The sequence below is a fragment of the Sphaeramia orbicularis genome, chromosome 2, assembly GCF_902148855.1.
Source record: "Sphaeramia orbicularis chromosome 2, fSphaOr1.1, whole genome shotgun sequence".
Lineage (NCBI taxonomy): Eukaryota > Metazoa > Chordata > Actinopteri > Kurtiformes > Apogonidae > Sphaeramia > Sphaeramia orbicularis.
In genome coordinates this window covers 6,967,282-6,979,594 of record NC_043958.1, presented here as the reverse complement: position 1 = coordinate 6,979,594, position 12,313 = coordinate 6,967,282, and the positions used below count along the sequence as shown (strand labels likewise).

Sequence of the window (12,313 nt, the reverse complement as noted above, 5' to 3'; positions counted from 1 at the left end):
ACTGCTCGTCTTCATCAGCAGCCTGTGGTGTAGCTTTGTTCATTTATTGTCCGTTTGACAGAATAGACACCAACTGCTGCTGCTGCCAGGAAGGGCTTTCATTACACTCTGCTGGCTTGTGGAAAGTACAGATGTTATCCTGTTGGCTTTTCAACAAGGAAAATGACCACAGGGAAACAAAGCACACACCAGATTGGAAAGTGTGTCTGTTCCCAGTCTGAAAGGGGGTTTTTAATTGGATTTATCCCAGTGGGTTTCAGCAGGGATTTCTGGCTCAAATAAAGGTTTTTACGAAAAAACATAGGGACAGAAGTTGTAAATGCTGCCTGAACGCACCAGAGTGGCAGCTTTAAGTGAAGAAATCCACATAATCTGGTTAAAACTCCAATATAATTTTGTAAGCACTTGCAGTCGTCACTAAATTAGCCTGTGAGAAAGCAAGAAATATTTCAATTTATGCTGCTTTAAAGATATTTAATCTGGTAAAACTGACTGGATTACTTATAATCTCCTACATGCAACAGGTGAAATAATGCAAGGATCACTGCAAAAACATTTCTTTATATTACAATCTTTTAAACAGTGATTAAACAGACCAAACACATATCAGAAAAATACTACAATATTGCCTATAATTACATAACATCATTCATGATTCAAGCCATAAATGCAAACACTACTTTGGCCACACCTATGAGTATTTATTAAAAGTAAAGGTACACAAAAACAAAGCTTGAATATGGATATAACGACACATATGCAGCTGTAAACTTATATAAACCGGGTCATATATCTAGTCTTTGATGGATCAAGTTTATTACTCTGGTTTTTTTTGTTTTGTGTCTAGATTGCAGCATTTTCCTTAAGCTTGTTGAAGGATTAGGCACATAAGCAGGGCGTGAAAATGTTTTTTCTAAATAAAAAAATGCACATGTCCTTTGTAATATTTTTTTAACCGTGATTTACCAAGTCTTTGGAAGAAGCTACAACAGATTGAATTTCATACATAGAAAATAAACAAAACAAAATGTGTTAAAGAAATTGTTAAATAAGAGAAAGCCAGCGAGTTTTGATTCTGTCCAGGTTGTTTCAATATGAATTTATCTTTTAAAGTTATAGTTTTTTTTTCATAATACAAGCCATGCTACATTAAAATTATCAAGAAATATATGAAATGAGCTTTTGAAAAACTACTGAAAAGGAAATAAACTATACTAAGAGTTCTTGATCTTGTTCCGCAGTTGACATCATTTCACTAGATTAGATTAATATTATTTTGGAATTGTTATATTTCACGGTAATACAAAAAAAGAAATGTGAAGGACTTATTCAGGATATCACACATCTATGAGCCTATTTGATTAACTTGCAGTTTTTTAAATATACTGTAATGATTATCTGACTATATTTGTAGAGAGCGTAGGTAATGCGATTTTTTGTTAGTCATTTTTCAATTAAAACTATTTGATTTTGGGTAATTTTGGACCAATACTATAACAAGGATGGCTCAAATAAAGAAAAAGTGAACACAATTCAATTGGCAAAAAGATGACAACAGGGAAAATTGTATTTTGGCTACATATGGTATTTTTTTCTCTTCAGCTTCAATGCTGCATCCAATCCTGCCTTCACATTGTATGGGAATTGTGGTTCATACCAGTTCCGAACTTGAAAATTGGACATGAACGCCCCCTCAAGTCATAGTCACTGGAGAACTGGGAAAAAAAATTTAATACACAAGCTGCTGAGATGAAATGACCTTTGAACTTTTCAACATGCGGAGAGTAACAAGGCATTCACCACAAATGATAAACAATACTTTTAGTAACATTCTGCCGCTGTTAGCTGATGATTTTGCACATTTATAGCAAACACAATTTGCAAAAACATTTACAGAAAATTGCTGTAGCAGATGAATTAACACATCCAAAACTTTTCATTTCACCACAACATCATAAGCACTTGAACACAACGTACTTGTAATAGTAACTAGTGGAAAGAATCATCTTCCCGATAGCATGTGAAGGCAGCATCAGTTTTGGTATTTTAGGGAAAACCCTGATATGAACCCCTCCCTAAACCACATCACCCAAGTGCATGTGCAGAACCTAAAACTCCAGAAAACTATGGAAAACAAAGCAGTCACCTTCTCCAGTAGAAGTTCACATATTGACTTTCATCTCCTTTGAAAATGTCTAGACATAGTTGTCAACCTGAGTGATGGGATTGTGCTTCTGTTGTGTGTAGACACACATATAGGTCGTCTGCAGCTGGAACTCTGATGGGAAGGTCTGTTCGAGGTCAAATAATCACTATTGGATTTCACTGACAAGTAATATAAGAAAAAAATCAATGTGTCAGGATTTTTTAGCAGCAAGGCAAAGCAGAATGTCAGCCAGGACATAAAATGAGCTAAACATATCCTCTGTTATTGTCAAAGTGCCACCTGCCACTGGGAACATGTCTCTGTCCGACAGCCATTTAATTTCTATCAAAAAAAAAAAAAAAATTGTCACTGACTTTGCGAACAAACCCGAGCTTGTTTTGCATCAAATCAAAGAGGAGTCGGACAAATTTAACAAAGCACAGAGACAAGGAGCTTCTCACATGTTAACACTGAGCTATTGTTTGTGATTGTCAGCAGCTTGGCTTTCTGTGCCACATGCATGAATAATCACTTTTATTTCTCCTCTCCTTTTCACCCACTAATCCTCCGATTTCTTCTTGCTCTCTTCCTGCTTCCTAATTGTATCTAACTCTAGTGGTTGCAAAGGTTTAAGGTAAGACTTTTAATGTAATGTAATGAGTTTTCTCAATGTTTGTCTGAATTGCTGTGTGACTCTAAAACGGACATGAAACCCTGAACAATACTGACTTGCTATTCTCCTGGATTTATTAGAAAACTAGATTATATTTCACTTTCTCTCCAGGTGGTGGCATCAGTGTTGGTTGTTTCCGCTGTTAGCTTTCAGCACCAGTAAAAGGTTTTGAAATAAAACACCTGTGTATCCCAACTCAGATTATATTGAAATCTAATATAATCACAATACTACAATATGAATAATAAATGAAACATAATCACAACTTACATGACATTTCAGTGTCAGTCAGCTTTATGCACGATTAGGCTTTTTCTGGAAACAAAATAATTGGATTCTGCAAATTTTTATAATTTTTTTTTTGTATTTTTGTATATTTGTGTAAACTGGTTTTCGAGCAGGTAATGGTGTAGACTATGTTACACGTTGACAAAATTTTTTTTGTAATTTTTTTTCCCACCAATAAAACAAAAAAAATCAGTTCCCCCATCAGTCCACATTACCTGTTACACCAGACATGTTTTCAGACTTTATATCTGTGAAGATGCAGCAAACACCGTAGTTAAATGATTGCTACATCAAAATGTATTCGAAAATTTTGGTTCCATTTGCTCTATGCATATTTGTTTAGAAAAAAATCCAAAAAAAAAACTCAAGTAATTGGGGAAAATTTGGGCTTTTTTTTTTTTTTTTTAAACTTTGCTCTTTCCATTCAAATTTTCCAAATTTCAAAATGTGCTTTTAATATATTTATGGAAATGTGTCAAAGGACAGAAAACAGAATGTTTGATCAGTGTTGCTACATTACAGGGATGCTACAGTATGTTAGCTTACTTTTTGTATTCACGTTTTGGTTTTATGTTGCTATGTACTGGAATTAACAGTCTTTTTAGCTCGTATAGTGAGTATGTGCTGACTGTAAAACTGCATCTTAGTGCTATGCTAATTAGCCACGTCAATGTACGCAACAAAGCTATCACTGATATGGAGTTAAGTTTAGTTAGTGGTTAATGCAAATATTAAAGAAAAAATTTTGTGTGAAAATAATATATTTTGAATAATTTATAATAAAAATACTGAGGTTGTCTATGTATTATTTAAGCAGTTGAATGAAACCTAAAGCTACATGGCTAAAGCACATACAAATGAATACATAGTGTTACCCAGCATACCAAACAGTTATTTAGCAATATGTCATCAACTTTTTAAAACTGTTTTCTTCATTTGTCCTTCGTCCTGTATTAAAATTTTTCACATGGTGGGGAGGGTGATTTTTGGAAAGGATCAGATGTAATGTATGATGGACAAGAATAACAGTCATCAGTGTTTCATGTCCTTTTAACATCCTCAGTTCCAGATGGACTTTGGTTGTGCTGTTGTCATTTTCCTCTACTGTGAATCGAACATCATCCTTACTCGAGTCTGCTCGCCCACAGGCCAGCGCTCAGAATATGAAGGCCGGAGGAGGCGGACTCCCTCGTACCAACCCCCCGACACAGAAGCCCCCCAGCCCGCCCATGTCGGGGAAAGGAACCCTTGGGTATGTAACGGTGCTCCAGCTCTTCCTGTTGCAGCGCTGGTCAGAGGCCTAGTGTATCCGAGTACCCGCCAGCCTGTCACACAGACTTGCTTACCCCCAGTTTCATCATCACCAGCCCTTTACCTCACTGGTTAATTGGTGTCCTTAGGGTCCTCTAAAATGCATTTGGGTGCCAGTTCTCATCGCATCACACTAGTCTTTGTTGTGGTGTTTCATCTGAGCTGGTGAGACTGCACTGGGAGTCTGGCTTTTTAAGAAATCTCCTCCACCTAATGTGTTCCATTCTTCCTTTTTCTTCCATCCTACTGCAGGCTGAAATGTGGCCTTTTCATGGCTTCTTCCACACAAACGTACAGACCATTACAGCATAGCTCCTGAATTGTTGGGATATATGTGATCTACTGTAGCTGCAGAGGAGATGGAAAATTTTGAAATCGCTTATTCAATTCTTATGTGCAGACTGGGGACATACTACAGGGAAAATCTACATAAAGTGTCTTAGGATGGTGATATTCTACCATGTGCCTGTAGAACTATGAAAGGGCCTCTGCAGGTTGTTAAATATAAGATGTTTTAACCCATAAAGACCCAGTACTACTTTGGCGGCAGTTCCAAAATATTTTTCTCTATATATAACTTTTCATACGGGATTTATTGCCATTTATGACATTATCCTCTGCATTTAGCTTTTTTTTCAGTGAACATCAGGTATTTTCCCATATTTAATTTACTAATCATGTAGGTGTCTATAAAAACTCAAATTAAAGTTGAGGGTATTATATCAAAAACAGAGAAAACTGAAGAAAAAATGACTTTTTTTGCAAAATATAGCATTAAATGAACATAAAACAAGTGTGTCCATCCACTGTCATTTTTCCAACTCCATGGGTTTTACTGGTGAATCAATGTTGTAGAAGATGACGGTGTTTCCACATTCACAGCGGAGCCTCTGAATGTCCAAATGGGTCATATCTGATGACCATGAAAAGATGACAAACTGTATTTTATGGCAATTATTTACAAGCATTGATTGGATTAGTGGATCAGAAGTTATTAAACATTTTAAATCAGTAGATGGTTTTGGTTATCGGTGGCTGTTTGGGTCTTTATGGGTTAAGATCATTATGGATGATGCAGTTCAGGACCTGTTTCACATCTAGATTGGCAGGAAAATCTGAGTCTTGATACTGGATGTTGACTTGTACTTTTTTTTTTTTTTTTAGTTTTAGGGCCTTTTTGTAGTTTTGGGGTTGTACCAATACACAAAAATCAGTCAGTCACATTTTCATTGTGAGAAACCGGGCAAATTCCACACAAAATGAAGCCGTACTTCTCTTCCCTGGGCTTCAATTAAAACACCGATAGTTTTACACAGCTGAAAGTGGCTGAAGCCTGAAACTGTCATATTTCAGCAAGCAGCTTGACAAAGCGTTCAGCCAAATTGTAGAGTTGGCTCAGATCTGCAGAGACTGAGCCAGGGTCTCAGCAGAACACTGCACAGGTGCAGAGCCCTTGCATGTGCCAGTCTCCAACCTTTTTATTGACATTTATCTAATGCCAGAACACAGGAGGAACATTATCACAAAGGTCACACACACAAAGTCTGCTGTTCTTCGCTGGAGGACGAGTCAGGGTGGGAAATGCCCGGCAGCCGGCAGATGGATGATGTCAAGATTTACCATTAATTTGTTCTGCTTCACTTTTTGAGCATGATGAAAGCTCTGAGTGTCAAAGCACACGATTCAACTTTTTTCTTAGAACAGAAGAGATACATTTGTAAAGCTGTCTATTTCAGCTTGTACTGAAAGAGAAATGCAACAGCTCAGGGTGCTTCAGATTTGAGTTTGTGGTAGCTAAATGATGGTTTGACTACGAACTTGACACATTTTAGACAGAGTCTGAAGTCCACAGATTTTACAGAAAAAAACTAAAAATAATTTACAAATGCCTCAGACTTTAGAGACAGAAGCTAAAGTCTCCGTATTTTGCAAATAGAAGCTATAGTGAAGCTAAAACAAGCTAAGAATTGCTCCCATTCTACATAAGGAAGCTAAAAACATGTTTGAAACTCTACACATAAAAAGCTAAAGATGCTAAGATGTTACACAGAAAAGCTAAAAAGTGTGCAAATTTTTCAGGGAAAGCTAAAATGTGCTAAAAACATCACACATTTTACAGAGACAAGCTATAGTATCCCTTCATCTTGCATAAAAAGTTACAAACTCCATGAACCACAGATAATAAAATAACATACAAATACTACAGGGTAAATTAAGGTAAAAAAAAATTCAGCTTCTTACAGAGAGAAGCTACAAACATTTCATAAGCTCATAATGTAAGTAATGGTTGTGTGACAAATGAGTTTTAACAAGCTCATATTACACACAGAGAGCTAAAAGAAGGTAAAACTTTTATAGATGAGCTGTTGTTCAGTTCAAACCAAGCTAAAACGTTTGCAGAATTTACACGAAGCTAAAAACATGCTTCCAACTCTGCATATTTTCAGCAGATACAACAGAGAGGCAAAAAAAGGCTAAAACATCCATAGATTAAACATCTGGCTAAAAGGCTAAAACATCTGTGATCATTTCTAAATATAGATATTGACAGATGACAATGGCTCAAACAATACATGATTAAAAAGTCAGCAGGCTCCACTTTTGTTGCGTCCCACTTAGTAAACTGGAAAGAGTTTATTGGTTGCAAAAGAATATTTTTTTCTAGATTTAGATCTGTTTGTCTCCCGTAGAAATCTGTTGGTACGTTTGAATCTCTGTAAACCCGGAAAACCCAACAAAACCATCACATTAGAATTAAGCCCCCATCAAAGTCGATTCTTATGTTGCCCATTTGCCTCCAACACATCAGCTTTGAGGACTAATTATTTACCTGCTGCCTAATAAATCCACCCACTGAAAGGTGCCATTGTAACAAATTAATTGATTTTATGACCACTGTTATGACATTATAGTTGATTGAGGTTTATCCCTGGTGTACTGGACATATGTCAAACTGATACAGATTCCAAATACGACACGTCTATAAATCACATCAGTATAAATTAACATGTACAGAAGTCCTCACCTACTCTAGTTGTGTTTCTGTAGTGGTCGTCAGTCTTTGTGTTATCATATTTACGTCTCCAATCAGAATTGCACATATGGACAAGTCCTTCGTGTATGTATGTGTGTGTGTGTGTGTGTGATCATTTCTGTCCATCGCTGTACTGCACACCTGTCCCCCTGTGGAAATGACCTGAGTGGAGTCATGGAGGCCTGTTAATATAGGTCTTGTAGCCTCACGAGAGTTTTTCTGATGTTGATGTTCTCTTTTTGTTTGTGTGTGTGTATGTCGAAGGTGTTTCTTATCCCACAAGGAACCACATAAATGTTGTGTTCTGTTACCCACAGGACCTTCTGTGGCGTTCAGGTGCTCTTTGTAAACTTGTGTGTGAAAAGAACTGTGTCTCTCTGAGTGACTGAATGTGTCTGTCGCACCATAACAACCGTCAGATGTGTGTGTTTGTATCAGTGTGTGTATGTGTGTGTGTATTTGTCTCTCTGTCCCTTCAAGATGCATGATGGCCAACCACAGCTCCAGCCTTCCCATGATGCACCTTCCGCCGCAGCCCGAGGCTACGAGCGGACATCTTATCTGTGATATGAATTCATCGTGTCTCTTCTTTGGTTTTAAATGCCCAACTTTCCCTTTCTGTTTGTTTATTTTTTGGTCAAATTATACTTTGAGTTGTGTGTCTGTGACCCAGTCCACCCACTCCTGGCTGCCCCATATTCGTCATAGCAACATTTTGCCATAGCAACAGTGCTCAGAGTTGGGTCACCCCACTGTGTCAGCTGGGAAATTTACATGCCAGCGTATATATATTTTATTTTATATTTCAGGACCAGATCAGGAAGTCTGAGGGTCATGTTTACTTCCGCCCATGATGGAAAAGCTGCGGACATTGTTAGCGTAGCACTGCTGTCTGGCAAAGAACTCCTCCCCTGTGTTTATTTAGTACATTTTTGGTTGTTTACTTTATACAAAACATAAAAATGCTGTTTAAGGAAAGTTTTGCAGGGTAATGCCAACAGATCACTAATTTTGCATCTTCATGATCACTGGAGCACACCTAACTATAGATTGGATTAGATTAGATTAGATAGAACTTTATTGATCCTTTGGAAATTGAGGTTCCAAAAGCAGCACAACAGCATATGTACACATATAAGAAATAGCACAGGAAAATAAAATAAACAACAATAATTATAAAAACAGTAGTGAAACAACAGGTAATTGCACATTAAAAAGTACTAGTAGAAACCACAATAACAGTAGTAATAATAATGTAGTAATAATAGTAAATAATAAATAAGTAATTGTTATAAAAAAAATAATATAATATGGCATGATTATGACTCAGTCCCTCTGGCTCACTTAAAAACAGCACAGAAAACAAAATGCACAAATTGAACACCAATATTACACTGTTAATCAGAAAATGACAAAATTCCAAATGTGAAAGTGTTCCAGTGCAGCCACAGAGCAGTTTAATTCTTGTTTACAATCAAAGCTTACATCTGCTTGTCCTGTTATAGCAGAGTAAACCCATGTAGAGCAGAATAGTGACTAGATGACTATTGACATCCTATCGAGGTTCCATTGTGGGTCATTAGGAGTTGCACGTCTTTTATTTGTCACTAGTTCTTATTTGCGACAGGTGCAGACTCAATCGGAGTGTTTTTTTTTACCCGACAGCAGCGGTAGAATCCTGACTTGGCCCTTCTCTCCGCCCAGCCCCCACTTGTGGACTCCCATCATCCCCGGTGTTCCACCTGTCATACCCCATTTTTTAAGTTTGCACTTGTTTGTTTCTTGCTCTCCTCCTCCCCCTCTCCCCCTACACTTCTCTGTGGATGCCCCTCCCCCCTCCTCCTCCTCCTCCCCCCCTTCGACTCCTGTCCTCCTGACCCTCTCGCAGGCGCCACTCCCCCTATAGGACGCTCGAGCCGGTGCGTCCACCCGTTGTCCCTAACGACTACGTCTCAAGTCCGACGCGCAACATGGCGCACCCCCAGCAGAGCCCTGCACGCACTGCATCCGTTAATCAGAGGAACCGCACGTACAGGTACCCCCTTCCCCCGTTCCCAGCATGACTCTCTACACTTCTAAAACACGCCCCCTTTTTCCTCTACTTCTTCGCCTTTCTTCTTCTTTCCTACACTAAAAATGCGAGCCCGCCTCTGAACATGTCTGCCCTTCTTCTCTGAAATGACTGTTCTTGAAAAGAGGTTACCACATTTATTCCCTCCTTTTTTATTCCACCCAACATTAACCTTTTGTCCAACAAACCGTAGCACCCAGGGAATGCCCAGGTTGAAATTTGTCAGCCTTCACCTGTTGGCTCACCTCGATGCTCAGATAAGGACAAAGAAATGAGGACGAGGTAGAGTCAGAGCTGCATTTAGCACGGCTAGACTCAAGTTCCTATGGTAATAGTCATTAAATAGACAGTGTCGCCCCCACAGTCCTGTCAGCCCAATGTCAACACATCTCCCAGGGTGACTCGTCATCCACAACATGCACAGACATTCAAAGATTCTCCTGTCTTCTCTGAAAGAGGTAACAACACTTCTTTGAAAGCATTTTCGTCATGGCCGCCGCATCTGTTCAGCAGAGGCACCGATCAAACAAATGGGTTTAATATATATTTTTTCTTATCTAGAACTTTTCCCAGACTCTCCTCTCAGCACGAGTCTTTTCTGCACCGTTTCATCCACAGCTCATTATCTTCATCTCTCAACCCATGCGCGCTGTCCTGAAGTCCACCCAGTGTCTTGATGCTCCCTGCTTTTTGTTTTTTTGTTTTTTTTTAAACAACGTGTCATATCTTTGTCTCTGTCTGTCACCACTGTCATGTGTCCCTCGGTGAGGCTTCCTGCTGCTTTTTATCACTGTGACATGATCATTCCAAAGGCTTTACAGCTCACACTAACATGAATGCTCTTGAGGGTGCCACCGTAATAATGCGAGTTATTATAACTGAATTTGATTGCAACATGTTCAACACTTACCTTATTGCTCTGGGCCGCCTGTACATCCAGTGCTGCGCTAGAACTTGACTTAAAAAAAAAAAAAGAAAGAAAAAAAAGAGATGAATGATGATGATGACTCACATCTTTAACATCATCTGTCTTTTGACCATTTTCTACTAGAAAGGCTTTCATACCCTTTTCTAATGAGGTACTTCCAGGACTAGTTCAGAGCCAATGCCTGTTCCATGTCTTTCTATGAGTAGTTATTCAGCTCTAGGCCAGAAATACTGGTTCCCGAGTTGTTTTAACACTTTGCTGTATGACAACCAAGAACTAGTAATCCAGACGGCTGAAAGTGTGATTACAATGACATAATTATTGTAGTTAAATGATCGTAGCTATTGTACGGGCTAATTTATACAGATAAGACGATCCGGTGCTTTACCATGATTATGAAATGGAAGCAACAGGGGTTTGTCAGTCAAGGTGCATCAGTATAATGTTCAGAAATTATTAGCTGTCTCTTTCATAATCCCACCTAGCCTATAAACTAGCCAGTTTTGTAACAACAGCTAGCATTAGCACGCTACTTTGTAACCATGCCACTGACTCATTCACCATTGGTCTCCTAATGAGTCTCCTAGAAGAAAAAGCAAATTCATTTAGTAGCACCAACTCTGAATAAACGCCATCACCAGAGCTAGCATTAGACTCACATTGGGTGGAAAGGACATGTCAGAGTCTAAAAACCTTTTTGGAAACTTAAATGCCTAAATTTTTCTCGCCTTCTTGCCTCATTTCTTCAGAATTATTAGCTCTTTGCCTTAGCCCTTTAATATTACTGTCATGCATGTGAGAAATTATAATATTAGCTAAACATTTAACATTAATTGTAGGTAACTACCATTCTATTTTCTAACACTGTACTCTCAAGCCTGTGGAAAAGCAAACCCATTCTTAGAAACTTCACAAGTTGATCCAACTCGGAACCACTACGGGAAGGTTTTTGTTGAAAAGGGGTATCTGATGGTACTGGAGTTGAGGGCCACTGATTGGTCAGACACTAAACCTCCAACTGCTATGGCATATTACAGTTGAAAAGACATAAGCAAAGACATTAGTTGTATCTGCAGCGTTCATTACAGTGCAACAGAATGTGTGAGCGTGTGTGCGTGCTCTCATGTGTGTCGCTGCCCTCCCACCAGCAGCGGCAGTAGCGGCGGCAGCCACCCCAGCAGCAGTCGCAGCAGCAGCCGAGAGAACAGCGGAAGCGGCAGTGTGGGCGTGCCCATCGCCGTGCCGACCCCAGCCCCACCCACTGCTTTCCCAGGTAACATCTGCCTTGTTTACTCTGCTGTAAACGGCTTGGAACTAACTGAGTTGACTAACGTTTGTTCACTACCCAGGATTCTTGCGTCCTGAGAATGTTAAAGCCTCTGGAAACCTAAATATGCAGTAGCTTTGTGAGTGTAATCTAGGATCTTATATGTGTCAAGAAGTAGTCGATACTGGTTGTAGAAGGTTCATTGTCAGTGGGGCTCTTTGTAATCTCGTGAATCTGAGCCTGAAGATATAAATGTTGCGTTCATTATGTTTATTTTATTGGGAAGTCATAAACACAAGAAGAACATTTTGTGGAATCAGAGATATCAGTGGTTCAGTGATACATGTGACCAAAGCTTAACTTGAATTTCAATGTTGTGTTTTCAAGGTCTGAAAAGTGCTTGAATTTTAGTTGAAGTGCTTGAAAGTGCTTGCAGTTGTGACTCTATGATGTGATTAATTTATTTCTTCTTAATATTAACTCAGTTAGGTGAGATGCCAAGCTAATAGTGCTTTTAGAGAGGTGATGTATTTTGAAAACTTTTTTTTTTTTTTTTAATAAAACCTTATGTTCTCCTTTAATTTCTAAACTTTTT

General features: G+C 38.7%; 1 protein-coding gene across 11 annotated transcripts in view; it reads left to right on the top strand.

Annotated features, from left to right (window-relative positions):
- Positions 1–12,313, top strand: part of abi2b (abl-interactor 2b) — a 39,729-nt gene that overhangs the window by 14,883 nt on the left and 12,533 nt on the right. For 3 of the 11 annotated variants that reach the window (XM_030151152.1, XM_030151151.1, XM_030151160.1), the window contains exons 4-7: positions 2,763–2,780; positions 4,256–4,359; positions 9,341–9,487; positions 11,600–11,724. In XM_030151152.1, the coding sequence (XP_030007012.1) occupies positions 2,763–2,780; positions 4,256–4,359; positions 9,341–9,487; positions 11,600–11,724 (394 nt within the window). The remainder of the gene's footprint in view (positions 1–2,762; positions 2,781–4,255; positions 4,360–9,340; positions 9,488–11,599; positions 11,725–12,313) is intronic. The other 8 variants (XM_030151156.1, XM_030151155.1, XM_030151178.1 and 5 more) reach the window with 4 other exon arrangements.